Here is a 27,637-nt window from a genome sequence, read left to right on the forward strand (position 1 = left end):
TAGGAAGCAATCAGTGTTTCGATGTTATTCAGATTAGATCGTAAACCTCAACAGTCCCACTGTATCAAGGTGGCCATTTTTACTTATGTGTAGGCGAATTGTGTGGAGAACCCTTCTGTTTATAACAGTCTTTGTTCTTTACTGTCTTTATTCAAGGGAGGTCTATCCACATCCATGGATCCTGCCCTGGATCGATTGGGCAGGGCTTTGCTGTTGGAAGAAGATTCCAGCGACTGAGAACGTGAACAAATAATTGTTTTGCATCTTGGGGTGGGAGAAAATGTACCAGAGGAAATGCCTGTACACAAAACCAAAGGAAGTGGATCTTGGGATTTGTTGGAATGTACGTAAGGAACAGAGATGGATGTTGAGGTTGATTCATCAACTTTTTTAACAAAGGAGGTCAAAAGACTTTTCATTTGTTTTGGAAATGATTCTTTTGGAGGCACAGAGAGATCTGTCTGCACTCCCACTGTAGTAGTGAAACAAAGTGCAGCAGCATACGTCCGAGATGAAGTGGTGGACAGCAACTTTCGAGCCTCAGGATAAGTAATGTTATGAATCATTTTCAAACGTCGCACCTCTTTTTCTTCCAACCATTTAGGGCAAGAATGAAAGTAGGATAGGTGAGAGCCATTGCAATTGATGCAATGAGGGTCCGTTTCACACTCATAGGCATCATGGTCCTTGCCACTGCAACAAACACACGTCAAAGAATCACGACATGATGTCTTCGAGTTACTGAACTGCTGACACTGGAAACATTCATGAGAACATTGGTCAGCACCATAACTCTATCTTTCCGAGTGGATATACGCCTCACTGCAGAAACTCCTTGGGTAGAGAAACAAGCAAGAATCTCTGACTCTGGGATGTTCTTCAAATCCCTCTCAACAATAACTCCTTGAGATGAATTCAAAGTAGCATGAGGTGTAACCTCAATAGGTATATCCCCAATGGCCTTTGAATGCAACAGGAATTCATTGTGTTGAGATGTGGATGTTTCCACCAATATGTCTCCAGACTGAAGCTTCTTTACTGACTTTGGAGAACTAGCAAGTCCCTCCAGTCCCTTCTGAATAAAAAAGGGGAACATTTACCCTAAAGGTTTCTCTGAAAGAGAATGTAAGATAAGAAAGTGAGGCACAACAGGTGGTACAGATGTTGAAGATTGCTGCTCAGAAACATCAAGACATGGTCGTTTACTGATGGACTGTTTTTCACTATTTTATTTAAATTTTCATTTGGAGCATACATAATAAAAAAAGGGAAATTTCAGTGCCCACTGACCCTACACACAATGGAGCCCTACAAGGGGACGGACTAAAATGTCAAACAAAGACACTGCAGTAATGCCAGGGTTTTGTGAACACTATACCCAAACACCAGCATCAGATACAATGTCCACAACACCTGTTGAGAACTTCCAACACTTGTACTTGATTGACCCTAGCCCAAGTGGACCAGCTGACTGACCCAAGGGAATTCAAAGCCAAAGTAATGTGTTGGGGTTGGACCCCTCCACCACCAGGGCCCTCTCCTCCCCTTCACGGGTCGCCATGCATGGCAAACACGTGGATGGATGTTTAGATCCCAGAGGAGGTAAACTGAAAGAACAGAACCTATCCTGGGAAGTCCCTTCACCACGTACAGGAATTCACACTGAGGGGAAGCATACTGATGCCTTTTGTTTTGATCTCATCTATCACCCAACACTGTTCCCTCCTTAACATGGCTGTGATATGACTTGTTGCAAGTCTCTTTCGGAGTGTTCCAAGTTGATCCATATTCGTTTATTTTTCAATACATGAAGTCAGGAATATCCCAGTCTTGGAAATATTAAATCCCCAGTTTTAATACATCTTTATGTTCTGCATTTCTATTTTGTATTAGAAAGCAGCAACTTTTTGGTAACATCACACTACACCTAAGAAATGCCAAATGATGTCAGAATACAATTCTGATATGTGCCATTTCATCATGGCTTTATATATCAACCGTGGCTGTCATGTGATTTACTGATTTGCACATTCAAAATTATTTTAATTTAACATACTTCATCCTCTGTAAATACACAGGCAGTAGCACTGCCTATGTAGGTATGGCTCGGATGGTTCATCAAAATGGTATTTTATATAACTCCTCAATAAGTCACCAAAACTTTACAATGCTCTACAGTGTTTCCTTTTATAACAATATCTTCATAATGACTGAGTGAGTCACAAGGTCTAAGGTTGTCACTAAGCATCATAGGAAAAAGTTTTAGTTTCTCATTCTTATTCTTTATGATAACTCAAAAACTAAAACAATATCATCAAACAATTTACCAGGGTGACATGGCTTGAAACATGATATCTGCATTTATATGTATTTATTAAGTAGTAGTAATTTTTAAAAATCATAATTATAGTGTAAATGATGCTATCATTTCACCTGGAAGTTAGCTTTCTTAGAGAACTTTGATGCTCATTTAAAAAGCTTTGTTACAGGATGAAACAGGAATTATCATCCAATAAGATAAGGAATAAATATTAGAATTTGAACCTCACTGCATTTAGAACTTGGTTATAAATACAACTTTCCTATGGCGATTGAAACACTGCCTCAAAAAAGTAACTAAATGTTGGGATGGCAAATATCAGTCGTTCAAAAACAATTCAAACAAGATAGTAAAGATGGCAGTTACATAATTCCTACATGACTAGTGGCACTGCCTATGTAGGCATGGCTCAAATTGTTCAAGACATGAACAAAAAACAAACATTTTTGATGGAATGTCTGTAAAAGAAACTTAGGCAAGAATTAACATGCAGCAACATGTGTAACTATTCAATAACAATTGAGTCTAGTTTATCCTATTTTTGTCTGTTAACATTCTATTACACTGTGTGCCTGTGCTATTATTAAAAAGATGATACAAATGCCACCTCTACTCTCTTTTTTTGCACCGTTTTTAAAGGATTGATATTAGTCATCCCTACATTTACTTCCTCTTTTTGGAAAGTTTTTCTTTACATGTTGTGAACTCATAGGAATGTACTTACAGAGATACAAGAACAATTATAAAAACATTTACATTTTGTAAATAATAATTTATTTTTTACATTCCAAAATCGTATCTTCATACACATGTTTTGATAATAGCCTTACTAGAAATGCATCTTGAACAAACCTGTTAATAAAAGCATTTCTATTAATCTAATTTAACCATCTTTTCTTACTTAAATTGTATCATCATAGCAATTTCTCATTGAATGTTGGCTACTGACTACTCTCTCATTCTTTATACTTATAAAACAAATCACAAGTTTCAAGTTTATTTATTTTCAGGGTACTTGTGAAGACTTGCTGCCCTCTACAGTTAGAAATCATTAAGAGAGGAAATTTTGAGTTCACCTTAACAACTTTTAACTTTCATATTATTATTTTTAAATATTACAATCACATAACTACACACATATTTATTCACACACAAGATTTAAATCCATAGCCCATAATCACTTGATAACAATGCAAAGACTGAGATTTTTTAAATGTAATGTATTTGTTACAAGATTTGATACAAACACAGTATGAACAAGAAACAAACATTTTTTGATGGAATGTCTGTAAAAGAAACTTAAATTTGTTTTTTCACAAAACAAAACTGAAGATTTAAAATATTACTATTATAAAGTTGTTTCATTTTCTTTCTACCTATCTGTAAAGTGTTTGAATGTATAAATTAATATATTTTCTTAAACTCTTAGTAACTACTTTTTCTTAAAAACTCAGACTACTCTGATATTTCTACTTTGTTCTGTAGCACACAAAAAATCTGAAGTGCTTTAGAAACATTTATTAATTGCTAAATGAATAACAATTTAAATAATTTAAAAGTCTGTTACCTGTTATGTTCAGACACACTACTGAAAAGTACAAACCAAATTTTATACAACTGGGTTCTTTGTGAAATGTGGAATTTTTAATAAATGTAAATTTTTCATTACTGATCCACACAAACACACTTTTTCTTGAATTCACTATAGTCTTTTCTATGATTGAAATAAGTATCATAATTAACCAAAATGGGAAGGAAAAGTCACAATTAATATAAAGAATGAAAAATGAAAGAACAGTTCAAACACAATGTAAATACACAGTATAAAGATATCTTAGTTAGCTAAATGTGACTCTTATATGCAAACAATAAAAATAATACACCTATTATCTTCAAGTAAAAACTTTCAGTTGAGCATAGTGTGACGATCATAAATGTGTCGTCTCTGTTCCTGAACTTGTCGTTTCCACTTGTCTTGCTGTTGACCAACTCTGTTAAAGACTGTTGAAGTAGTAGGCTGTGGCTGAACTACTGGAGGAACAGGCTCTTCCTGAGATACAGAATTATAGTATTTAGTACAATCTATTTGATGTATATATTAGTTGAAATGGATTTTACATCAGTATAAAATTTATCTGAACATACTTTTGAATTATTAAGTGATTATATTAATCCTTTCCAACCAGATAATAAATTAATAAAAATAATTAACTCATAAACATTACCATATTGGAAATAAACACTTCAAATGTGAAGCATGTGCCCATTGAATGCAAATAACCTGATTTCTTTTTATATTCAAGGTGTGTAATGAAATAAGTAACATTCACTGTCATTACTCTTTTGTTATCTCATTTCATAAAACAAGTAATTATCCTTAAAGAGAAATTTGTATTCAACAATTAGCCCATTTTAACATATTTATATAACTTGTTTTTTTTCCCTAATGAACACACCCAGTGTCTTTCAATAAAAAATATTTTTTATTATTTCAAGCACAAACATGATTATTGCAAGTAGCCATTTGGACTATATCTTTTATTTATTATCAAAATTTATTTGTACCTTACTGGAAATTTTCTTTTCACCCCTTTCAAGCCCTGGGGGAACAATTTATCACTTTGTTGTATAGGCCTATATAATATATAATAATTTGGGAGTTGCAACAAGTCATAATATTTGTCTATATGAGTGTATAGTCATAAGTTATACACCAAAATCGTAATGATTATGCTCAAATCATAATGGTTGGCATCTCTGCAAATGTAATTCTGGTAAGGGTAGAGAAGAAATGACTTCTATATTGGAGAAACAAGTAAAAAAATGGAAACCAGATTAGAACACAAAAAGTCACCTTCACACGTTTTCAAACACTGCAAATCAAATAAACACAACAAAACCATAGAAAACACCCAAATACTAAATAAAGAAACAAATACAAACAAATGCAAAATTAAAGCTTTACTTATACAACAACTCAAGCCCAGAATAAACCAATACAAAGAAATACCTTTATACCTACATTAATAAATATATTCAACATCTAAGCACGCCCTCTACATTCCTACACTCAATTACACAACTGCCTTCAAACATGTGGTCAGCTATTGGTCAGTAACCCTTCCTTTCTTTGTGAACCTGAAGATGACCAAAGAGTGTTGAAACGTTGTTTGCTACTCTATTAGTGCCTTCTCTACCCATACCTGCTGTTTTTAAATATATAATTTTCTCTACAAGTAGGTTTTCTTGTCATCACGAAATGCAATTCTGGTTTTATGCAGTTACATTTTGAGAAGGAGCACCCTTTCTCAGCCATGGACACACATAATATCAGGTACACATGAAGAGCTATGTTTACATTTGAAAAGATCATACCAGTGGCAAGTCAACTACAATCCAAAACCCAGCCACCTGGCAGGAGTTAAAGAGGATCATACCTTCTTCACCTCAAATTCACGAGACCAGAAGAACCCAGCTGCCTCCCAAACTCATGAACAGAGCACATGTTAATATGGTAAATAAACAGAACAATCTGGAAACCCAACATCCACTATCAAGACAATGTCAACATAATGTAAACTCTCTCCCTAAAAAGTGAAATTGGTTGGAACCACCTGAAGCACATTATAATCCTCAGAACAGCAAAAGGGAAAGAATTATAACTATCTGTAATTACCTGTATGGTGACCCACAACACTGATGAAATACTAATGGAGGAGGAATATAGATATCTGTAATGCATGTATGTAAACTTATGTTAATTGGTTCTACTCTAAATCCAAAATCCGGCCACTGGTAACCCACAACTGATATCCACATGGAGGTAGGATAAGAGATCCCAATCAAAGGTGTGATCTGCAATTTTTATGTCTAATTCCCATTTGTTTTTATGTTTCACATTCGAGGATATCACATCAACTACACTGGCAGAACACCACTGCCCTACTATCAACTGAATGGTTTTATAATCATTTGTGATTTCTGTTTGTACTTCATTAACCTATTCAGGAGGATGCCTCCATAATCCATAAACCCAACAGCTTGGAACTGGAAAGTGATATGGACTCTCAAACTCCACTAGAAGAAAAAAGGGGTAAAATGTGATGGAGAAGCCAAAGGAATGAAAACATCTGAGACAGTACAATTAATGACCACAAAAACATATTTTTAAAAGAAAGCCATACAAATTTTCTTAATACAGGGCATGGCATGGATGGACAGCTATTCCCTTCTTTACCACAGTCCATGGGTGGGTATGGTCTATGATGAGCAAACTTATGAAGCAATTATATCATGAAAATAAACCTGTAAGTGATCTCATGAAACACCTCACCTATGCAATGATTGTTGCATGGCTGTAAAATTATAATGTGAAACTCAACATGGCTTGACAATGCAGATTTAAACAGCTATAGAATATCTGGTCAAGCACCATTCACCACAGAGTGGGATCAAATAATGAGCATTAATAAACAGGAAAAGCTACAATGAAAAATAAAAATAAGAAAAAAATGTATCCAGTCAAAGTCTCAATGAATTCTCATATTCTAGAATGGCTAAAGATGGAAGACAATAACCTGAGGGGAAGAAAACCATGATCCAATGCAAATAGTGAGAGACAAATGTATCATGGGTAGTCCACATGTTCAATTGACGATGTACCTCCAAAAGACAATGAAGATGAAACCCTAATGAATAGGTAAGGTGTTAAAGTGGGTGAGAAGACAATTAGAACATAGTATGGAAGGAAGACGATAAAGAGAAAGACGCCAACTAAATGAAGAGCCAAATGCAACTGGAAAAGGAGAAGGAATATGAACAGAGGAAGTTTGCCAAAGAAGAAAGAGAAAGAGGTTGACAACACAAAACAAAACCATGCAAGTAATATAACAGAAAAGAGTACACACAGGACTTAGCAGTTTATCTGTATCAGAATGAGGATAAAGGTATGAAATGGAAGGAAGAGAAAGCAGCCAAATGGGAAAGTTATCCTCACAAGCCACAGAACTTTTAGGGGGAAAAATAATCCCAGAAAGGAAATGATATGTAGATGGATAAAGAGTACGAGAAATGTTAATGGTACGTAAACAGACCATTGACATTCATCCATAGGTGAATAGAGGGACTGAAAAAAAATATAAGGGAAGGAGAAACAAGGAACACTGAAAGAGTGGTTTGAATGGAGGCAAAGTGAGGCAGGTCAGGACCACATTAATATCCCCTTCTAGATGAAACACATCCACAGATAAAGTGTAAGATAGATAAATACCTGTGGGATAAAAAGAAAAAGAAAGGTGTGGAACAGGATTGTGTGAAAATCTAAGATCAAGGAGACTGAAGACTCCCGATCTAAAAGTCAAAAGAAGAAATCTGCATGACAAAGAAACAGTGGCTTGATCAGAGGAAAACTTTGGACTCAAAAACCAACAATGGAAAAATTCCATTTGCACTAAAAAAACTTCCTTGCAGGAATAGCAAATGGAACAAGCTATAAAAGAGGTTAACCATCAAGAGAAGATGGATCATTTTGCTAATGACTAGAGGAAAGCTAAGCATGAAGATGGAGGACTGAAAGGTCTGAATGAAACCTCTGTGGCTAAGAGTGATGAAGAAGGAATGGAGACAAAGAAGATAACCCATAATCTTCCAGTTGATCAACCCACACTCCCACCCCTGAAGGGATGCATCCTATGAATTATATCTAACCATCAGCACCAACTGAGAACAAGAGCAGAAGGAGGAGTAATAAGAGTCAATGAAGGATGCCTACAAAATTCCACTGGTCATGAAAAGTCTGCGAGAGTCCACATACAAGCCAGACCTAAGGGGTTAGAACCACCATGGAAGATCATGTCTCCAAAATCAATAGAACTTCGCAAGCTGTAAGCAAACTTAAAATCCTATTAAATGAAGTCGAGGAGAAAAAAGGCAGGTTCAACTAAGATGTGTGTAGAAAAATAAAAACAACCAAATGGACAAGATATTGGATAATTTGCAGAAAGGGCTTCTACAACTTGATTAACAGCTCATTACAGCCACTTAAAGGATCAGCCAATAAGGGTAATAGGCAGACCACTGTTCAGAAAGAGTGAACAGTAGCCATATGATCAAACAAAAAGAGGTAATGCAATTTGAAAGCACATAACTAATGAGCTAATGCTCTGCATGCCTGACAAAACAAAGAGGGCCAAAACAAGTCCAGAGGACAGTGCTCAAAAGAGAGAAACCATCCTGTAGAGAATAAACCAAAGAGAAAATTGTGAGTGATGAAATATCAGGATATGCAAATAATCATTCATGACATTCCTCTTTGTCATCTGTAAACCTGAAAAAAAAACCAAAAAAACCTAAGGTTGAGAAATGACTCCAAGGTAATATGAAGCAGATTGAAAATCAGAATGAGATGAAACAAACCTAGTACAGGCTACCAGTCTGCAGTTTGATGCAAGGACAACTAACAGTCTGGAATAAAAACCTGAAAGAAAATGACAAACAGGTGAAATAGCCTACAAAAACAGAAAATTTTGTACTGCCTTGAATAGGTGCAAACTGATGGCAGGATCCAAAAACAATCTATCCATATCACACCTAATTGATGAGATCACAACAGTACCTGACCATCAATTTTCACTGAAAAATTACAAAAAAAAACTTTTTAATAAAGGTACAGTGTAATAAGGTTTTGAAAAACAGTACCTATTCTTTATGTAGATATCATAACTTTCAACAACACTTAGTAAACTGGGGTTCTTACCATGGTAACTTCATCTTGATGTTCTTCATATGCAGTTCTCTTCCTGTTCAGTAGTGGATCGAGACACATCAAGAATAACATGTAGACTACTAACACAGAAATAGCCCATATAATGATAATCACCACTACCTAGCAAAACAACAACAACGTTTTAATTGAGATTTTGTATTTCAATTGGTTCCAAGTTTATTAAACACTAATATTAATTCACATCAACTTACAAAACGCATTTCATTGCTTAGAGTATTGAATGTAAAATATATCTATAAATGGACATGCTATGATTAACTGGGTTCACCTACACAGTGACACTTTTATGTGGTTTTTATGGTAATTGGAGAAAAGTGTTAATGTTAATATTTAACAATCTATCACATTATGATTTCTCAAAGCAAGATGAGTAGGACTAAAAATAATACTTTTTTAGTTGTTTATTATGAAAGAGTAATATAATATTGAAGATTTAGGATATATATAGCAGGAGTTCTGCACTTAGTATTACTATATTAATCTATTAAACAAACTAAGTGGCTTAATAGGTTTCCCTTCATATGTTATATTTGTACACATGGAATTATTTTATTTAAAAAAAAATAGAACCTGAACTACAACCTGCGAGTTGAAATCTCAACTGTACCTTGAAAATTCAACACTTTTTGTACAAAATGTAACATAAACCCCTAGTAAAGCAGTCACCATAAAACATATTTATGTTACATGAAAACCCAAAACTTAATCAAAAACCAAACACTCTGTTAGAATAGCAAATATATATTACAGAAAATTAATACTGATATTACTGATTTTTATTTTTCAGTTAACCTTTTATTTTGGAGAACAGTCACCTTCCCACAACTGTCTGCAGGCAGTGAAGAATGATATAGATGTGGGAAATTGTGAGCTTAAGCACCAACATCTTGCTCTCCTAACTTCTATTTCTATTGCCACTCTTCTATTTTATTTCTTTATGTGAAACTTGCAAATGGAGGTTAAGAGTGAAACATGATGTATCCCCACTGCTACATGGGTCCAACTTCTGCAGCCACCTACAAATCTAGGGTACATTTTATATTCCACATCATAGCTTGTACCCTGGGATCATTTTAATTAGTGCAGCATTTTTTATTATTTTTTAATTTATTTTTGTGTTTGCTTGTTTTTAGGTTATGGCAAACTATATATACACACACACACATTACAGAGAAGAATCATACTAGCACCAGATGCAAGCTCGGCACTGAACATCTAAAGAGAAAATCTTGTGCATAAAAGAAAAAAAAAATTGCAATGTAAATTGGAAGAGAATAGACAAAAACAACTACTAGAATTTCACATTTAGGTCTGGCTTACCTTTGTATATATACATATTTAAACAGTGTCAATGTTACTATGTAAAATCTAAGAGTCACAACAAGCAAATGAAGTCAACTGGAAGTATTTTCTAAAAGGTTTTGTTCTCGAAAGGCAGAAACCTATAACAAAACATGGTAATTGAAAGGCTAATATTCTACCTGAAAACTGACACTAGACTGGTGAAGGCTGAAGTTTTATGACATTTTATTTCACTTTTGTCTATAGAGGCTTGAAGTTTGGAAATTTACAATGTTTATTTCTCATGTCTGCAAGGTAAAGTTAAGTAATATAATATTAATTTGGCCACCAAATTCTAGAAAAATAGTTAAAATTATTTAAACATTATATGTTTAATGTGTTCTTCTCATTGTATATGTTTAACTCTTCATTACAATTGTTTTCAGTCTCCTTTTTAACAGGCAAAACATTTCTAAAGTGAGCACCACATTTAAAAAATAAAAATCACTCACTCTAATAGTAGTGGTGTTTCTACTCTCATATCTGCATTCACAACGTGGACAAAATTCTTTCTCTCTATTCTTCACATCATCACCAGTTTGTGAGAGCACAACTCCATCACAATTACTGAAAATGAAATAGAGAACAATTAAAATTTATACAAGTTAGCTGGAAAAGCAGGAATTTGATTTTCTTTCAAAGCTGCACAATGGACTATCTATACTGTATCCAATATGAGCATTAAACCTTGAATTCTCAAATCAGGAACCTTACGCTAACCACTGAGTCATGGAGGACTGCATTTGATTTCAATAATCACATGCAAAATTGAATCAAATTAAGATACAATACATAAAAAGACAATCAGATAGAATAACTAAACTGAAAAAGAGGAGGGGTTGAAAAAAATTGAGAAAAATATAAATGCATCCATTTTGACAGATAATCTGATTTTCAGAAGTATTAACTCAGTTTATGGGTATTAGAATTTGCCAATATCATGACATCAGAAAAGCACGTAGGTTCAATAAGCCTTGAACCAAAATTATAATAACCATATAACCCAAGTGCTTTCTGAAGAAGAAATGTCCATCTATTAAAAGTGCTTGGATAATATAATTTGACAAAGGATGGGGTGGCATTATGTGGCAAGTGAGGGATCATCATTCAATAACAACTGATGATGTTATTTATCTTATTCCTAATACAGTCCCCCAAGAGTTTTCTTTACGAAACAACAAAGCAAAGCCAGAAATACCATTAACTCTTAAAATGTTAAATTATTACCAATGCAAGATGTACAGTGTAGAAACTAGCATATTGGAAACAACATGCCCAATTGGATAAATGGGAAAAACAGTGCAATGGTTAATTCTCTAATACTTATGATTTACAAGAGATGCCTCATTAATATCAGCTGGGAATATGAAGAAGCAGTTTAAGAAAAATGGCTACATACTTCATGTGAATTCTTCCCACTGGGACATTGTTTATCCATGAGAATGGAATCCAAAATGGTACATGAAAAGATGTATGAATCAATACAATATATTCCGATAGGTGAAAAAAACAACTCCAAAATACTCTTAATAATAAAGAAACCAGAAAATATTGGAAAAAAAACACAGAAGACAGATGAAAATCTTTAAAGTTTAATTCACAACAAATCTAAAGGAACAAAGTAAAAACAAGAACACAAGAAAATACACCTTGATCACATCATGGGTGATAAGTAATTTAAACCAAGAAAAATAACTTGCATTTAGTATTCTTCCAGCAGAAGCTATGTTATTACATTCATGACAGGAAATGGATGGTATATGAGTGCTGATAAGATTATGAGTAAATAAAACAAAATATACATGAAGGATCCATATATATGAAGATGTATTCTAAAATGAAGTAGGTGATAATTGAATGTATTGTTAGGAAGCACAAAGCTGAACAAAGGATTACCTGTCTCTGCTCACCACTAGTAACGAAATGTGGTTTCTACTGGTGTAAGTTCAAAGACATAGCTGTACCACTGGTGGGGCATGATAATTGCAATTTACATTAACTGTCCATTAATGTGTAGGCCATGAAAACCAGTTTTTAGTCATCAGTACAAATTCATAAAAGGTTTAGAGAAAAAAAAATCTTCACACATGCATTAGTAATGCAGGAAAATTTGTTCAAATGCTGTATAGCCTAATGAGACTGGTCTGATGAAAGTGTTCTGTAGTAGCTAGGTAATACTTAATATACACACAAAAAATATAGCATAACCAATACATGTATTTAATGTATGTTATTAGCACATGTTAAGTAATTACTTTTTCCATCCATGTTTATTACATGAAAATATAGTATAACCAATTTGTGTATTTTAATGTATGTTATTAGTAGAAGTTGAGCACTATTTATTACTTTTTCCACGTGTTTATTACATAATTTGGCATATCTACATAAATATCACAAAATAAAACCAACTGCTTCTCATTCTGGCACTGATACTTATAATCATGAACTAGTGGGATTTCTAATTCAGTTGTTCAAACCATTAATTAGAAATGATAATACTATCAAAGACAGTTTTGAGTTCTTCAAGATACAAAAAAGTTGAATCTATACAGTTATTTAACAACAATTTAATACAAGTGCCACATCATATATAACACATAAGGGAACTAATTTTATATCTTCAAGCCTTTTGATAAAGGAGATATTTTGTCAAATAGCAATTTTTGATACGGGTTTACTAAGATACTACAATGTTACTGCTGAAATTGTCATTTGTAGATTTTGTGTAAAAAAAAAGTTTTTAGTGACAAAAACCACAAATTTTAAAAAAGATAATATGAACATTACCTACTTGGTGAAACCCAAATGTTAAGATAATCATACAGTATTATTTTTTTTTTAACTAGACACCAGTCAATCTGTTTTTATCTCATGTAAATCAAATAATAAAAACATTTCAAAATCACTCATGATGATAATGTTTCTATTTAAAATATATCATGATTCAGTTAAAAATGATTATGTACCCAGTGAGTTAATGTATGTACATTATTTGAAAACAATAACACACCAAATTTCAATATGAAAAAGGATATGAATCATCAGAATATTGTGCAATCACCTACCACATACACTAAACTTATCTGAGCTAATCTGATGTTGTCTCAAAGAAAATTTCTATAGCTTTCAAACAGGTAAAAACAAACAAACACTTTCAAAAATAAAAAAATGTTTAAAGAAACTACAAAAAAATCACATTTCTTGATTTGTTTTCAATCCTTTGAAACTTCCCATTGAATAGAATGTTACAAGAACTCCAAATATTAACCTTCCCATGAAACCATAATTACTGCTTAAAACACTTTATTTACTCTACAGTGATGAGAAAAGTTTAATTCTCACTCTATTAAATCATAAACTTCCTTTATAGGTTTTTAATTAGTAAATGATTAAACCACTTGATGTTACATAAAAGAGTGGCAAGCAAGGTTTGTTCAAAAACTAAGTAGAAAAAGACCTGGTTTTGCTTTAAACTCAAGAAGTGACAAATGTATTCTGAAGGGGGGATACCTTCTTAACAAATCAAAAGCTATTCTTTGGAGTTGACAGAAAAATTCTAAAATATTGACAAATGTATTGTTTTCAAATGAGATTCCTGGGAGCTGTCCATAAATGAAAATTTGAATATTTATTTTCAATTTTCTGCATAAACTAAATATGTTTCAAAATGAGTAACTATCAATTCAGAAATATTTTTCAGTTAAAATGTGTTGTGTTGAAATAAAATTGAAATTTTTTTACTTGAATTTGGAATTCTGATATGAAAGTATTCTCTCAATACCATAAAAGTGCTCACCATTAAGAACTGGGTTACAGGAAAATAAGTAACTTGAAATTATTTTGTCAGCATTAAATTAAAATTTGCTAATTTTACTTACTTTCACAATATACCTATGCATAATGACTTCCAATCATACTCTGCAATTTCTTTACAATAATGTTCTTTTCACACACAGATATTTTTAAATATACATATACAAGTTGACCAGTTTACAGTTCTCAGAATAGAAACTCAATTCCCCATGCTCTAGCCCATTCATAAAATTAAATTAAAATTTAAATTAAAACAGACATTCCATCAACAACTGGCATAAATGGCAAACAAAAGCTCCAGAACAGACCATGAGGGACCCCACTTAACACATTATGATGACAATGTATTAAGAAATGCTAATTCTTCACTCTCATTTTACAGGTTTAAGTACATTATATTAAAATGATATTGATTATGCAAATCAGCAAGTCATGTGACAGCTACTGCTCTGTGACTTAAACTATTACCTATGAGTAACTGTTATAGTAATCAATTTCAGGTACACAAACTGGTTAATCAATTACAATTAAATCAGTTAACATCAAGAATTTAATCAATAAAGTGAGATTAGTGTTTCATATTCTTACCATTTTTCATGATTCCAACAAGCAAGTTACTGAAATTATAAATAAATGTATGGTAGGCAAATGCAAGACATTTTGGCAACACAAATATTTACTGAATATTTTTTTAATGTTTATCCTTCCGAGTATTCAAACAATATATTAATTAAATTAGTTAATTGGCTAGTGAAATATTTCTAATTGCATCTATGATATGTTTTAAATAAAAACATTATTACCCTTATCAGTGACAGTAAAACATTATTTAAGTATCAATTTATTTGATTTATAGAAGATTACTGGGGAACATTACTACATATTTTAAAAGCAAACAATATGATGTATTATAACAGATAAAATGTCCACGAACAAAAAGGTTAACAGTAAAATCTATTCATGTGTAATAGACAACAATACACAACATAACAAAGAAAGATTTCCATCTGTAAATAAAGGTACAAGTTTATCAAGATAAGGCTTTGCACCATACCTTCTGTTTAACAGTTACATGCCCCAAGAAGCCAGAGAATTTGATGGGTATTCATGCTGTACCATACAAACAGTTCAAGTTACTGGATTAATATGGATTTCTGTGCAATTGTACTGTTGAAACAGACAATAGAAAACCATCATCTCTGTATACTAGATGGATTATGGAAAATAGTAAGGAGTAGTAGTGTATTTTAGACATGACATTGTTATAATGGAGCCTTTTACAATTGTAAACAAGCTAAACAGTTATAAGATATAAAGCATAGCTACATATGCTATAATGATATGGTGAGGCTCCAAAATCATTTTAATACAACATACTCAATGCTTTGTATTTTAATAATGACAAATCTACAACCATTTCGTAATTTTTAATTACAGATTCCAAAACCTTATGAACAGAAATTAAAATACAAAGCCTACAGATAATATTTGTTCTCAAGTGCAAAGCTACACAAAAGGTTATCTGGTTTCTCCCTACATGAGTATCAAAACCCAGTTTACAGCAGTGGAAGTCTACAGACATACTACCTTGCTACTGGGGGACTACAAGGCTTATAAAAAATGTCAAGGTTATTCCTAAACCTTTTTTTTTAAAACAAAACGATTACCTTATGAATTTTCCAGTTTGCAGTTTTATCAATTAAAATATTTGATACAATTTTTACTTAATACAAAAAAATACTAAATAAAATAAAACAGAACACTTACAAATCTTACAGTTTACACTTTACTGTCACAACTTCAAAGTAATGTATTTGACACTACTGTAAACAAATAAAGCCTTTTACAATGTAACTGCTATTAAATCTACTGTAAGTGTACTAGATACAGCTTTACGTTTAACACAGTTTCATACTTCATAATTAAGCCTAATCACAAATCATTCACAAATATATATTTTAGGAGCAGCGAAGTACCCCATCCTTCACTGTGCACCACAACCAACACTTTTCATTGTTTTTTTTTTCTCCATGAGTATGCATGTATTGTATTAACAGTCATACATACAAGTTTCCCATTTTATGTGCACTATATATAAAATAAATGTGGTTACCACGCTTTAAAGAATTATAAATAGATGTAACATAGAATTATTGCTACATTTATTTTTTAAAGTACTTAGTACAGCAACCAGAATAGGCTTCCACTTTATCTTCCAATAAAAAACCATTTGTATATTAAAGTTGTACCTTCTAATGAGATTATGAAATGGTACAAACTGAGATGGACTTTGTTTAAATATGTAGCATATGTCTCTCTTGAACTATTTTATAGCTAGAATATGTTCCAAATGAGTGGGACAACACTATACATTTAAAATTTTAAAACTTCATAATTGGATTTCTGACTTGTATGTATTTAATATCCAGTCATTCAGTCTAGTTAATAAGCAAGACAACAGATGTAAAAAAAAAATAAAGAAATAAATAAAAATATTTTCCCTTCACTGAAGCATGCTCTGGAAAACAAATATGATTAATGTACTTTATATCTTTTATTAACAAATCATATTTAACTTCTATTAATATTCTGCAAAACTAATACATTTTTTACATTATTTTACTGAGTTTTTCAATAAAGAAATACCGAGCAAACAGTAAACATTTGAACCACTTAAACTGTGCTCCCTCTAATTCAGTAGAGCAAAACAAACATACCGTATCACAACTAATAACTACCAACACTGCATATTTGTAATTCACATACACTTGTTTAGAATTTAAAAATTAATAACTGTAAAAAATATGAATATTTTAAATGTTTAAACTATTTCCTTCAACTAGCTCAGCTTGAGAGCAAAGGAATATAATAGAATGAGACTTTCTTGTGCTGAACTATAATTACAGTAATATTCAAATACGTTTACATTCTTTCCTTTTTCTGATAAGATGCTGACAAGATGCAGTGAATATTCTGTTTTAAACAGCTACACTACCATCCATCACACCTGTTTTGTAAGGAAGCATATTATTTATAGAATGTGTAAGAAAAAGGGGTTTAACTTCTATTAAATTAATAGAATAAGACAACATAAGTTGTCTGAATATAATGCAAAAAGTATATGATTAACAAACAGTAACAGTTAAATGAGACCTATAATAAAGAGGATTTATACAATGCATGGATTAACCGATAAAAGTTATCAAACACTAATATTCACTTTTACACATCTATATATATATATACATATATACGTGGCTTCACTACATGTAGGTACACATACCTTTTGATGACACTGATATAGCTTAAGTTCATCATCTGACATAACCTTGTTTGTTTTGTATTTTGGAGAAAACTTTTGATAGAAACTGAGTTCTTAAAACAACTCTAATTTTCGAAAACCTCAAATATTCATTTGAAATAAAGAAATGTGTTAGCAGGTATAGTGTATATTAAAACTAGCAAACCTTTGGACCCGTAGCCCACATTTACAGGGCTGCTATAATACAAATTTAATTTCTCCAACCAAGTCACAAATGGTGATTAGTAGACTAACTTTTTTATGTATTTGAATGTAAATCAATGCCAAATTTCAGGGTCACTTTCTGGGAATCTTCATAAAAGTGTTTTCCTAAAATAACCTGGTTCCCTTATGGATTTGGTGAAAAGCTTTACTTTTATGCAAATATAATGACCAAAACAACCCACTTGATACCACTTAGAAGTCAGTGAAACTAGCAATTTAGGAAAAGTTATATGACACACAGACACTCAGTCTTATTAAAAATATCACAAAGTTAATTTTTCATTGTAACATTCATGTTTAGTTTCCTTGTATTCCATTTTAGGCATTTTATGAAAACTGATATTTTTTAAAAATGCAATGAATGTACAGATACACTGTTAATAGTATATTTTTTTCTACTTGATATGAACTAGAATATAAAAATTAAACTCACTAGATTGTTGAGATTGTTTCTCATCATCAGTAATTAACTGGTGAACAATGTTCTTTTTCTCCTCAAACAAACATTTTAACACAATATTTTAAATTATGCTTTTCCAAAATAATATGCTATTTTATTTCACACACAGACAGATTGAGCAAAAAATATATTAAATGAGATACTAACCAATCACCTGGTGGTACATTTCCTATGTATAATTTTCGTTCTGTTTTCGTTCCATTAACAACTTCCGTACTTGGACATACACATTTACATCGAACATCACTATACTGACCCTGATTCAGAGAAGAAAACAGTATATACACAATAAGTATTTTATATTCAATTCCTATTGCATACATAACATTCATGTTAGTTCTAGAAAACTCCTTAATACCACTACAAGCTATACTCTGCAATATTTATGTATTTATGCAAGCTATTATTTTCTGTAACTTTTTTTTATAAAAAAAAGAACATATTATCAATCTACTACTAAAATTTTTCTCTTATTTATTTCTTTATTAAAAGAACAGGCACACAATATATATATATATATATATATATTTATATTTTGAATTTCGTGCAAAGCAACATGAGGGCTACCTGCACTAGCTGTCCCTAATATAGTAGCATAAGAATAAAGGGAAGGCAACTAGTCATCAACACCCATTGTCAACATTTGGGCTACTCTTTTACCAATGAATAGTAGGATTGACCATTACATTATAATGCCCCCAAGACTGAAAGGACAAGAATATTTAGTGTGATGGGATATATATACATGTATATATATATAAATGTTGCTTACTTGTAAAGTTTGTACTGTACCAGTTTAAGCCCCAAGGGTTTCATTCATACTTATACCCATTGTACAATTTGTACTGTACCAGTTTAGACTTCTAGGGTTTTATTTTTATTTATCCTTTCACTTGTTACAGAGTTTGTATTGTACCAATTTCCACTTTTAGGGTTCTGTTTTGCAACTGTAAACACACTATGTTTTTAATTACCCCCTTAATATTCTATACATCCTCACATATACCATGAGAAAATTGTCACCTTACAACTGAACCTGTCTGTTTTGTAAGTTGCACAAAAATATTTAATCTACCTCGTACATTAAAATACAAATTTACATCAACATAAATATAATACAATTTATTTAGTCTCATATATAAAAATTATGCTCCAACTTAATACAAAATAATAAGTAATGTCAACTACCCCACAGCCAAATGTGATCCTGTGCATTTACAATAAAACTTTTTTTCCATTCATTCATCTTTTCAACATTTTGTTTTTTGGAATAGGATAGGTGTACAATTGACTAATTTCATCCTATCCAAAAAGTATCTTTACATTAAACAAACTTCAAGTGGTTGAATTAAAGAACTAACTGACTCAGCTCCACTGGCAGATACAAATGGGAGCCATGCACACCCTACTGTTAAGCAAGTTATTCATCAAATTAAAATGTACGAGAAAAAACAAGTCTATATTATGGTTTTCAATGATTATAGTTACACATTCACATATTATGCTAATATTCAATTTCAAATCAAAATTACTAGTTTATCAATCAAGGAGCTTCAAAATACTTGCTACACAAGGTACTTTAAGTGTATGTGCAAATTTCTAGTTTTCAAAAGTCTAAAATAAATTATTTTTAGGATTCAGATAATCTATAATTTTGGTACAAAGTCACGTGAAAAATGCTAATTAGTTTTCATACATACAGGTTGTTTTGGCCCTTTTCATAGTAAACAGATATTTTTCTTATAGCACATTCAATTAATCAACAACTAAAAATCCCCACCGAGGTCTAATCACAGAATTATGACAGAACTCAGAATTTTGACAACCAGTTGGTTTTAATCACTATAAATGTAGTTGAACACAGTGTTGAATATTAATTCAAATATATCAAATATTTCACATAACCATTCTTCGTAATGAATAGGAAAGATTTAAGTTTTTAAATTCTATGTATAATTATCTTTCCTCCATAAATAAAAAACAAAAACAACCTTTAATACTGGTTTTAATTATTGATCAAAATTGCTGAATTATTCTTATTGATCACTTTCTAAGTATCAGTTTTTCTAAAACTTTTGCCATTTATAAAGGGCAAGGTGATTAAAACGTCCAAATAGTCCTATCACAAATTTTGAGTTTATGTTCTTAGCTAATAATATGAGAAGTGTAGTACATAAGAAAATCAGTACATGGAATTTCCGTCAAGGCATTATTTGTTTGTGAATTGAGGTAAATTATTAGTTACCTGAAATTTGCATAAGTTATACTGCAGCCACAGAAATAAAATACTTTTGGTAATCAAATTGGACTTTCAATTCTTCTTTTACCATATAGTTTAAAAAACAATTTCTTACAACATTATACTATGCATGTTAAACATGTATATGAAATGTTTAAAGATTTCCCCTTTATAACAAAAAGTTCAGAATATCATCTGATGAAACTCTTGAGCATTACCAGTAGGTAAAGGGATTTACTGGTGAAAAAAAAAAAGAAATAAAACCAGCTGCCTTATTAACACAATATGGCAATAAGTGCACTAAATGATAATTTGTCAACATTATTATAAAATTGAGAGACTTTATTAGCTTTGAAAATATATAAACGGACACACTACACAAATAATTAACAGTTTCTGTATCTCAGCAAAAATGTTAAGATCTGCTTTTAGAAAATAATAACCCCTAGTGGGAAATCAAAAGATTGTATGCTTCACTTACATCCTTTGAAAATGTGTAACATGTTTTTAAAATATCTAAAATAATACACAACCTAGATGGACCAACAGGTCCCTTGTCTTTTTTAAATTTTACATTGTATAACTACAATGCAAAATAGCACAGAATGTACTATTCACTTTAAGATATTATAAATTTAGAATTCTTTATAAAGTCACTATCTTAAGAAACATTGAGTTCTTGAAGATGGTTCAGCAAAGAGGTACAACGATATTTCTGGAGATATATGGATTGACAGACAGGTCTATTGCTTTCTCTTAATTTAAAACAAAAAAAAGGCTTAGATGTGATCTGGCTGAAGTATGAATACTATTTAGAGAAATAACATCCAAATCTCTCCGTGCCATAAATTTATAAATTAAAATGATCAGGCATGTACCCAGTTGAATGGGTTGAAACAATTTTATTTCTTCAACATGATGGTAAATCTGAAAACCAAGTTAGCATCTAGAGTGGCAGAAACCACTAACAGAACTTTCTTTGAGAATAACGTTAATGAACATTTCAAGGATCAGGGCTGGATTTACAATCAACCCATTGACTGTGGTTTTACTAAATGCATGTAGAATTTTTATAAGCTGTACACTATATACTGCACACTCGCATTCAACTGCTTGTCACCAAGTTAATTTTCTGGTTGTACAGAGCTTCTCTTATGAGCCAAAAGGCCTCTTGGTTTATCATAATTTATACATACTTCTTAATGGAATACTTTTGCTAGTGAGTATTATTATTCTATTACACAAAACATACACTGTGTTGCTATGTATTATGCAAAGTCAAAGATTATAGTTTGCTTACTGAAGAAGTTGAGACAGCACAGAACAATTTAGATTAGTCAGTCAAACACATATTTGGCAAAAAACTTTTACTTATTGTAAGTGTAAAGTAAATGGATTTGGGTTAAACTCTGGATCACATATTTAAAAATGTAATGAAAAAGGTCTAGGTGTGGTGATAGATACACTACTTAAATCTTTCTACAGGTTACTAGTTCAGCATTACTTGAAATATTGTCTACATTTCAGTCTTATTTAAAAGAGGATGACTTACTAAAGAGAGTTCAGATTTACTTGGATAACTCTGGGGAAGAAAAGATTATCTTACTTGAATAATTTATGAGCTTTTATATTATTTTCTCTTGAGAAAAGGAAAGTAAGATATAACCTTATGGATGCATGAACTTTTTTTCTGTTTGATGATAAAAGTGGTATGACAAGAAGCTACAGACCTAAAATTTGAAGTCTGTCAAAGGTAGATTATGCTCCAGATCAAACAGTTAATATTTTTCTCACTCAATGAATGGTTTATAAAATCAGTTGCTGTAAACTAGAAGGTGACACTTTAAAAATACACAAAACAGCTTTTTCCTAATTTCATAAAAAAATAAAGGGCTGGTTTAAATATCTACTTAATTCTTAATAGTATGTGTGCAGGTACAGCCTTGATCACCTTGAAAAACCAACTTGTTCCTTATGTTATCATAAGGTCGACACTTCACACGCATTCTTGTAATTTCAGTGAGAAAGTGTTCAAATATTTCATAGCAAATATTTGTTGTTTAAACCAAAAACATATATTATAGCATACAAACAGTAACACTTTCTTGACTCTTCAGGCCATAACTTACCAACGCTTTGTAGGCATTAGATGAGAGCAAAATACAAATTACGAAGACAATAGTGAAACACGCGGACTTCATGACTTAACTATTCTTAAATTAATGGCGTATATTAATTAAGCTGGAAAAAACGCCAAAGAAAACAATAAATATTTAAGTGCTTAATCGGTGGAAAACAGTAATTAACCTGGAAATGAAGTCTCGTTCAACGTATAGTTCTAACATATTGCCTTATAAAAACATTTAAAAGGCGATACTGTAAAGGTGTTAAGGAACGTAAACTAATAAATTATAATTTTCTTATAATACTTTCTTTTAACATTATTTAGCACTTTTAATAATTAAAACATATTTCAAATATTAAAATAACTTAATGTAGCTGGATTTTAAAAAATTAAACAAGTATGGTTAAAATAAATCACGCGTTTTCATTTCCGATACTCTCAGTTTTATGTAGCGGCAAAGTTTAACCAATCTTCAAGGAGAAGGTCTAGTATTGAAGGTTTGCCGTTTAGGCCTAAAATTAATTTTATTAATATGATCCGTATAATTTAAATTTAAAAGGGCATTCATAAGTGAAGAATAGCATTTTAAGTCTTATATTAAAGTATAAAAAATCGAGAAAATACGGAATTGGAAGTAGTTCTTTTTTACCAAATGAATAGACTTTTCTTGTTTAACTTAAAACTAATAGTAATAACAGTAGTAGTACTATCACTTCCGCTCTAACTGTTTCTGGTAGTAGTATACATGAGCGTTCTACACGTTCCAGTGCTAATAGTAGTACTGAGTATTAATTACTACTTGTAGAATTAAATATTAGTCTGAATTTTCTTTCTTCCTGACACTGATAATGAGAGTTAGAGACCAAGTTTCATATTTTTGTTAAACTCTTTTAATAATTGACTGAGGAACCAGAAATGTGGTCTCAGGAAAAAAGAAAAGCAGATAATTTCTCCTTAAAAAAGTACTTACAAATTATTTCACTTCCCAAACCAACCCTTAAACTGTTATTTAAAAAAAATACTATTAAAAAAAGATTAAGTCCAGGTATGATTTGAAATTTAAATTTTAAAGTTCAGAATCACACCAGTTGTAGTAGCCCAAAATTTAAATAATGTAATTGTATATTATAATAAGTTTATTTTTTTAAGTTGAATTAAAATTTAGTACAATATATTATGACCTTGACAGTAGCTTATTGTAATAATATCACTTAGTAAACTTGTTCATACAAGTTAAAAGACTTAATTATAGAATATATTAACATTTGAATGCACTTTAGAGTTTGATCATATTTTCTTTCTCATTTAGAGTCTTAACCTTTTATTACTTCTGCATATGATCAAAGCTGTGAGTTATGCCAGCAAGAACAAATATCTTTTTGTCACCCAAACTTATTCTTTCTGTAGCTGCTGATGCTAAGCCAGGAGTGATATTTCTTCCTGCCCTCTTTTGTATGCTCAGAAGGTGGTGATTTTTTAACTGCTTCTTTATCCTACTCACTGTTAGGTACTGTATCCACCAACATCATCATCATTGCTGTGGGACAGTTTTCAATAACTGACAGTTTCATTTAAGGCCTGCTGTTTCTGTTTAACTTGTAATTTCTTGTCCACATTTGCACCACATTTTTTTTAAATCAGTTTTTGATTCATTCCTTCAAAAAAGTACTTTTATCACTGAGCTCCAGCACTCACAGCATCTTTCTCTTGAGCAAGAAGAGTCTTTTTCTTCTGAGATCTTGATTAGAGTAAGGGCATCCCTATGAATGATATTAAAATGATCACCCAGGTTATTGATAGACTGTTTAATTGACTTGATATTTTTTAGTTTTTCTTATTTTTTATTAGCTGTGCCCATTTTTCTGAAACTTTCTTGTTTAATAATGCTGTGATGTTATGGATAAATTAGAATTCGAGCCTTGTTCCAAAAAAGCTACAGTCTCTTTGATCATAAACTTTGAGCTTTGATGAACTGTCTTTTTTAATGTTTTATGGTGGTAGAAAAAAAGCTCACAGTATTTGCATATTTTGAGAACCAAACAGCCAAAGTATAGTCTTCTTGTTACAGTATCCATTTGCATTGATTTGTGGTACAGTGTCAGATGAAATGATACAAAGCAATCTCCTGAAGTGCTTATATACTCTCATAGAATTTATTGAAACTACTGTCTTGCCATATAGGATATTCTGAAAGTAAAAAGTAACAGCATAGGAGTATCTGTACATGGAATGTTTTTGAACATTAGTGGTATGTAGAATACTTTGGAATATCCAAGAATATGTTACAACATTCCAGAATGTGCTGGAATATTTTATAATAATATGCTAGAATATTTGCATACAATGCAGGAACTCGCTGGAATTGCCTTACAGTTAATACTTACTTGAAATCCACATCGAGCAGGAGGGAATAAAAAAAACAAACATTAAATGTATCTGCCACTGTTCAATGCACATTCTTGAGTTGTTGTTTTTTTCACAAGACTACTTGTGCAGTATATTTTTACAATGGACATTGACATTTTCATATTTTTTTTTACAAATATGGAATAGACATCACCAGCTATGATTCTAACTTACACCTGGGTTGTCCTTCTTGTCTTTAGATATAGTAACCTATTGCACTGTTGCTTGGTGTGTACTAATTCCAAATGATTGTGTTGGATCACAGTGGCTCACGAACTCTCTCACTATTCTCTCCACTGTGTATCCTCTCCCATTTTTTATATTAGAGCATGGGAGAACCCTTTCATCCCCCATCTCAAGCCAACAAGGAGGTTGGTACACAGTGTATCCTCTGCAGTTGGTGCCTTCCACCTGATAAGATTGTAGTTGGGTCTTCTCTAGTTTGAGGTGTGTGATTGGGATGTTCCTTGGAAGTGTGGTACAGGACATCTCACAATTACATCTCCTAAGCAATTCCCACCATATATTTCAAGTTGGATGGAACTTGGATTTGCCCCTGGACACAGGTGAGAGCTTTTCCTCTCCCTACCTTTTATTACTATATTTCATGTAAGTATTTCACCAAGAGAGAATGGCATAGAACTCTTATCCCACATCACACACTAACATTTTACCCACTTTTGTGACACATTATTGCTAATGCTGGATTTATCAGATATCCTCTACTGTAAATCTGTCTTCTATCGATAGTATACATGAAATATACCTATGAGTAAGTATCAACAAATTGGAAGAAGAGTATACCCTACTTGAGAAAGTTGTGGTCTCCCACTCGATGCTGCTTCCCTTATCTCATGGAAGCTACACCTTGGGAGCTTTCCCTTTCTGTCACTTTTTCCAAAATTAACTCATTTTGGTAAAATTGTCTGCAGAAACCTTCCACCATTTTCATTATGAATATTTCACTCTTAGTGGTGCAGAGATGTAGGTTGCATTTCCAAAGTTAATTAACGCTTTCCTTACATGAAAATATATTCCAGATAGATATTTACCTCTCTGTATCACCTTTCCTTGCCTTTTTTGCATATTTTCTTTCCGTTGTCAAGAATGAGTATGATCATGTGCTAATACTCATGGGGATTGACATGCATTGAGGTTGTGGTGTCTAACTGTTCATGGAGGGATAAAGCATTACGATGATTGTCATAGTCTGGTAAAATATATATAGATACACCTAGGGGTGGGGGTATGCTCAAGGATTGTGACATGCACAGAACGTTCCATGGCAGTTGTGCACAAGATAATAGCTCTTAGTGATGCTGAGAGGTAGGTAACTACCTGAAACTCATTTTCAGGTAAGAAAAATGTTAACTTTTAATTAATAAATAGTTTGAGTAATTCAAAGCATAAGTAATTAGAAACTGATTTTGATTAGTTAATTTTTATTACATTAATTTATTTAAGTGTAATAACTGATTAGTTTATGTAGCACTAATTAATGGAATTGATGCTCAGTTCATAAATAATTTATTAATCAAGTTAATTACCCAATTCTATTCATAATTAATAACATTCTTAAAATAGGAAACTCCCCCATTTATCATTAAACTTTGTATTATTTTGCCAATTAAACCATGCTGAGGATGATTTAATGAAGGTAATTACCAACTTTTTAGTGTATTTTTATTATAGATTCAAACATTTTGCTCACGACAGAAGTAAAATGAACAAATCTAGTCCTTTAGTTTCCTGGATTTTTTCCTTCTCAGTTTATTTTGTAAAATGGGGATTATATTGACAGTATTCTACTCTTTGGAAATTGTTTTTATGTAAAATAACTTCATAAAACATAATCCCCCTGCTCATTAACTTATTGCTATGCTTCTTCAAGGTTTTAAGTTCTTTTTGGCACCAGAAGCTTTAATTTTGAGATGGACTGGGAATTTCCATACAGAGCTCTTGTCTTCTTCATTATACATTTTCTAGGATATTTGAATGTTAAATTTATACTGTGTGTTTATAACTCTTTAAACAAGTGTTGCACTGTCATTAAAATTGTTTAGAAAATATGTTTATGCATATATACATTAACATGTATTTGTGTTCAAACCACTTTTTAAGTTATTAATATCTTGTTAGAATACACTATGTCATCATTGGTACCTGCTGTGGTGGAAAAGCACCTGGACTCAATATTACATTGGAATGGTTTGTGAATTTTGTTAACTAGTCTTATAATTTACATAAATAAGTGCTTTTATTGTATGTCTATACTGTACATGAAAGTTTGTGAAATGTTTAAAATACTTTATAATATTAAAAAAAAATCCAATAAACTATAAGTTATTCTAAGTGCTTTAATTTAAGGTTTTAATACCTATTCATACAAATTTGTGTATATGTGATTGAGATGCCAGTTAAAAATCCAAAACTGTTCAAATAACTGTTATGCTTAAAGTACTTTTTGTGGAAAACACTAAGGTGTAGTAATTACAGTTTAACTTTCAAATAAAAATAATCTAAATGTGCTGATGCCTTTACTGGTGAAACCATGTTCATGAATAAATAATGTAATAATTGTGAAATGTACAATTATCTTGTTTTGTCAGTGACCATCAAT

The 27,637-nt window shown here is 31.7% G+C and overlaps 2 protein-coding genes across 5 annotated transcripts in view; one reads left to right on the forward strand and one right to left on the reverse strand.

Moving 5' to 3' along the window:
• Positions 1-3,071: 3,071 nt before the first annotated feature.
• LOC143223185 (uncharacterized protein CG1161-like) lies at positions 3,072-22,791 on the reverse strand. The gene is made up of 5 exons (XM_076450770.1): positions 22,616-22,791; positions 18,395-18,504; positions 10,898-11,012; positions 9,075-9,203; positions 3,072-4,370 (listed from the first exon to the last, which is right to left on the reverse strand). The coding sequence occupies exons 1-5, from the start codon at positions 22,685-22,687 to the stop codon at positions 4,227-4,229; spliced, it is 570 nt and encodes a 189-aa protein (XP_076306885.1). The 5' UTR covers positions 22,688-22,791; the 3' UTR covers positions 3,072-4,226.
• Positions 22,792-23,028: 237 nt separating this feature from the next.
• The window catches only part of LOC143223167 (methylosome protein WDR77-like), a 42,119-nt gene continuing 37,510 nt past the window's right edge, over positions 23,029-27,637 (forward strand). For 2 of the 4 annotated variants that reach the window (XR_013012731.1, XM_076450746.1), the window contains exons 1-2: positions 23,055-23,108; positions 27,157-27,225. Coding sequence is in view for 3 of the 4 variants with exons in the window: in XM_076450746.1 (XP_076306861.1) it covers positions 27,165-27,225 (61 nt within the window). In the remaining variant the exon portion in view is untranslated. Of the gene's footprint in view, positions 23,109-23,302; positions 26,675-27,156; positions 27,226-27,637 lie in introns of those variants that run through there. The other 2 variants (XM_076450753.1, XM_076450748.1) reach the window with 2 other exon arrangements.

This window comes from Tachypleus tridentatus, chromosome 1, assembly GCF_004210375.1.
Source record: "Tachypleus tridentatus isolate NWPU-2018 chromosome 1, ASM421037v1, whole genome shotgun sequence".
In the NCBI taxonomy this organism is placed as follows: domain Eukaryota; kingdom Metazoa; phylum Arthropoda; class Merostomata; order Xiphosura; family Limulidae; genus Tachypleus; species Tachypleus tridentatus.

Bases quoted from the DNA above. Each gene is read 5' to 3' on its own strand.
- LOC143223185 (XM_076450770.1), bottom strand. From the start codon at position 22,687: ATGAAGTCCGCGTGTTTCACTATTGTCTTCGTAATTTGTATTTTGCTC. The intron at 18,505-22,615 runs GTAAGTTATGGC...TCTCTGAATCAG, and splicing joins CTAATGCCTACAAAGCGTTG to GGTCAGTATAGTGATGTTCG. The intron at 9,204-10,897 runs GTGAGTGATTTT...TTGTTTTGCTAG, and splicing joins GAAACACCACTACTATTAGA to GTAGTGGTGATTATCATTAT.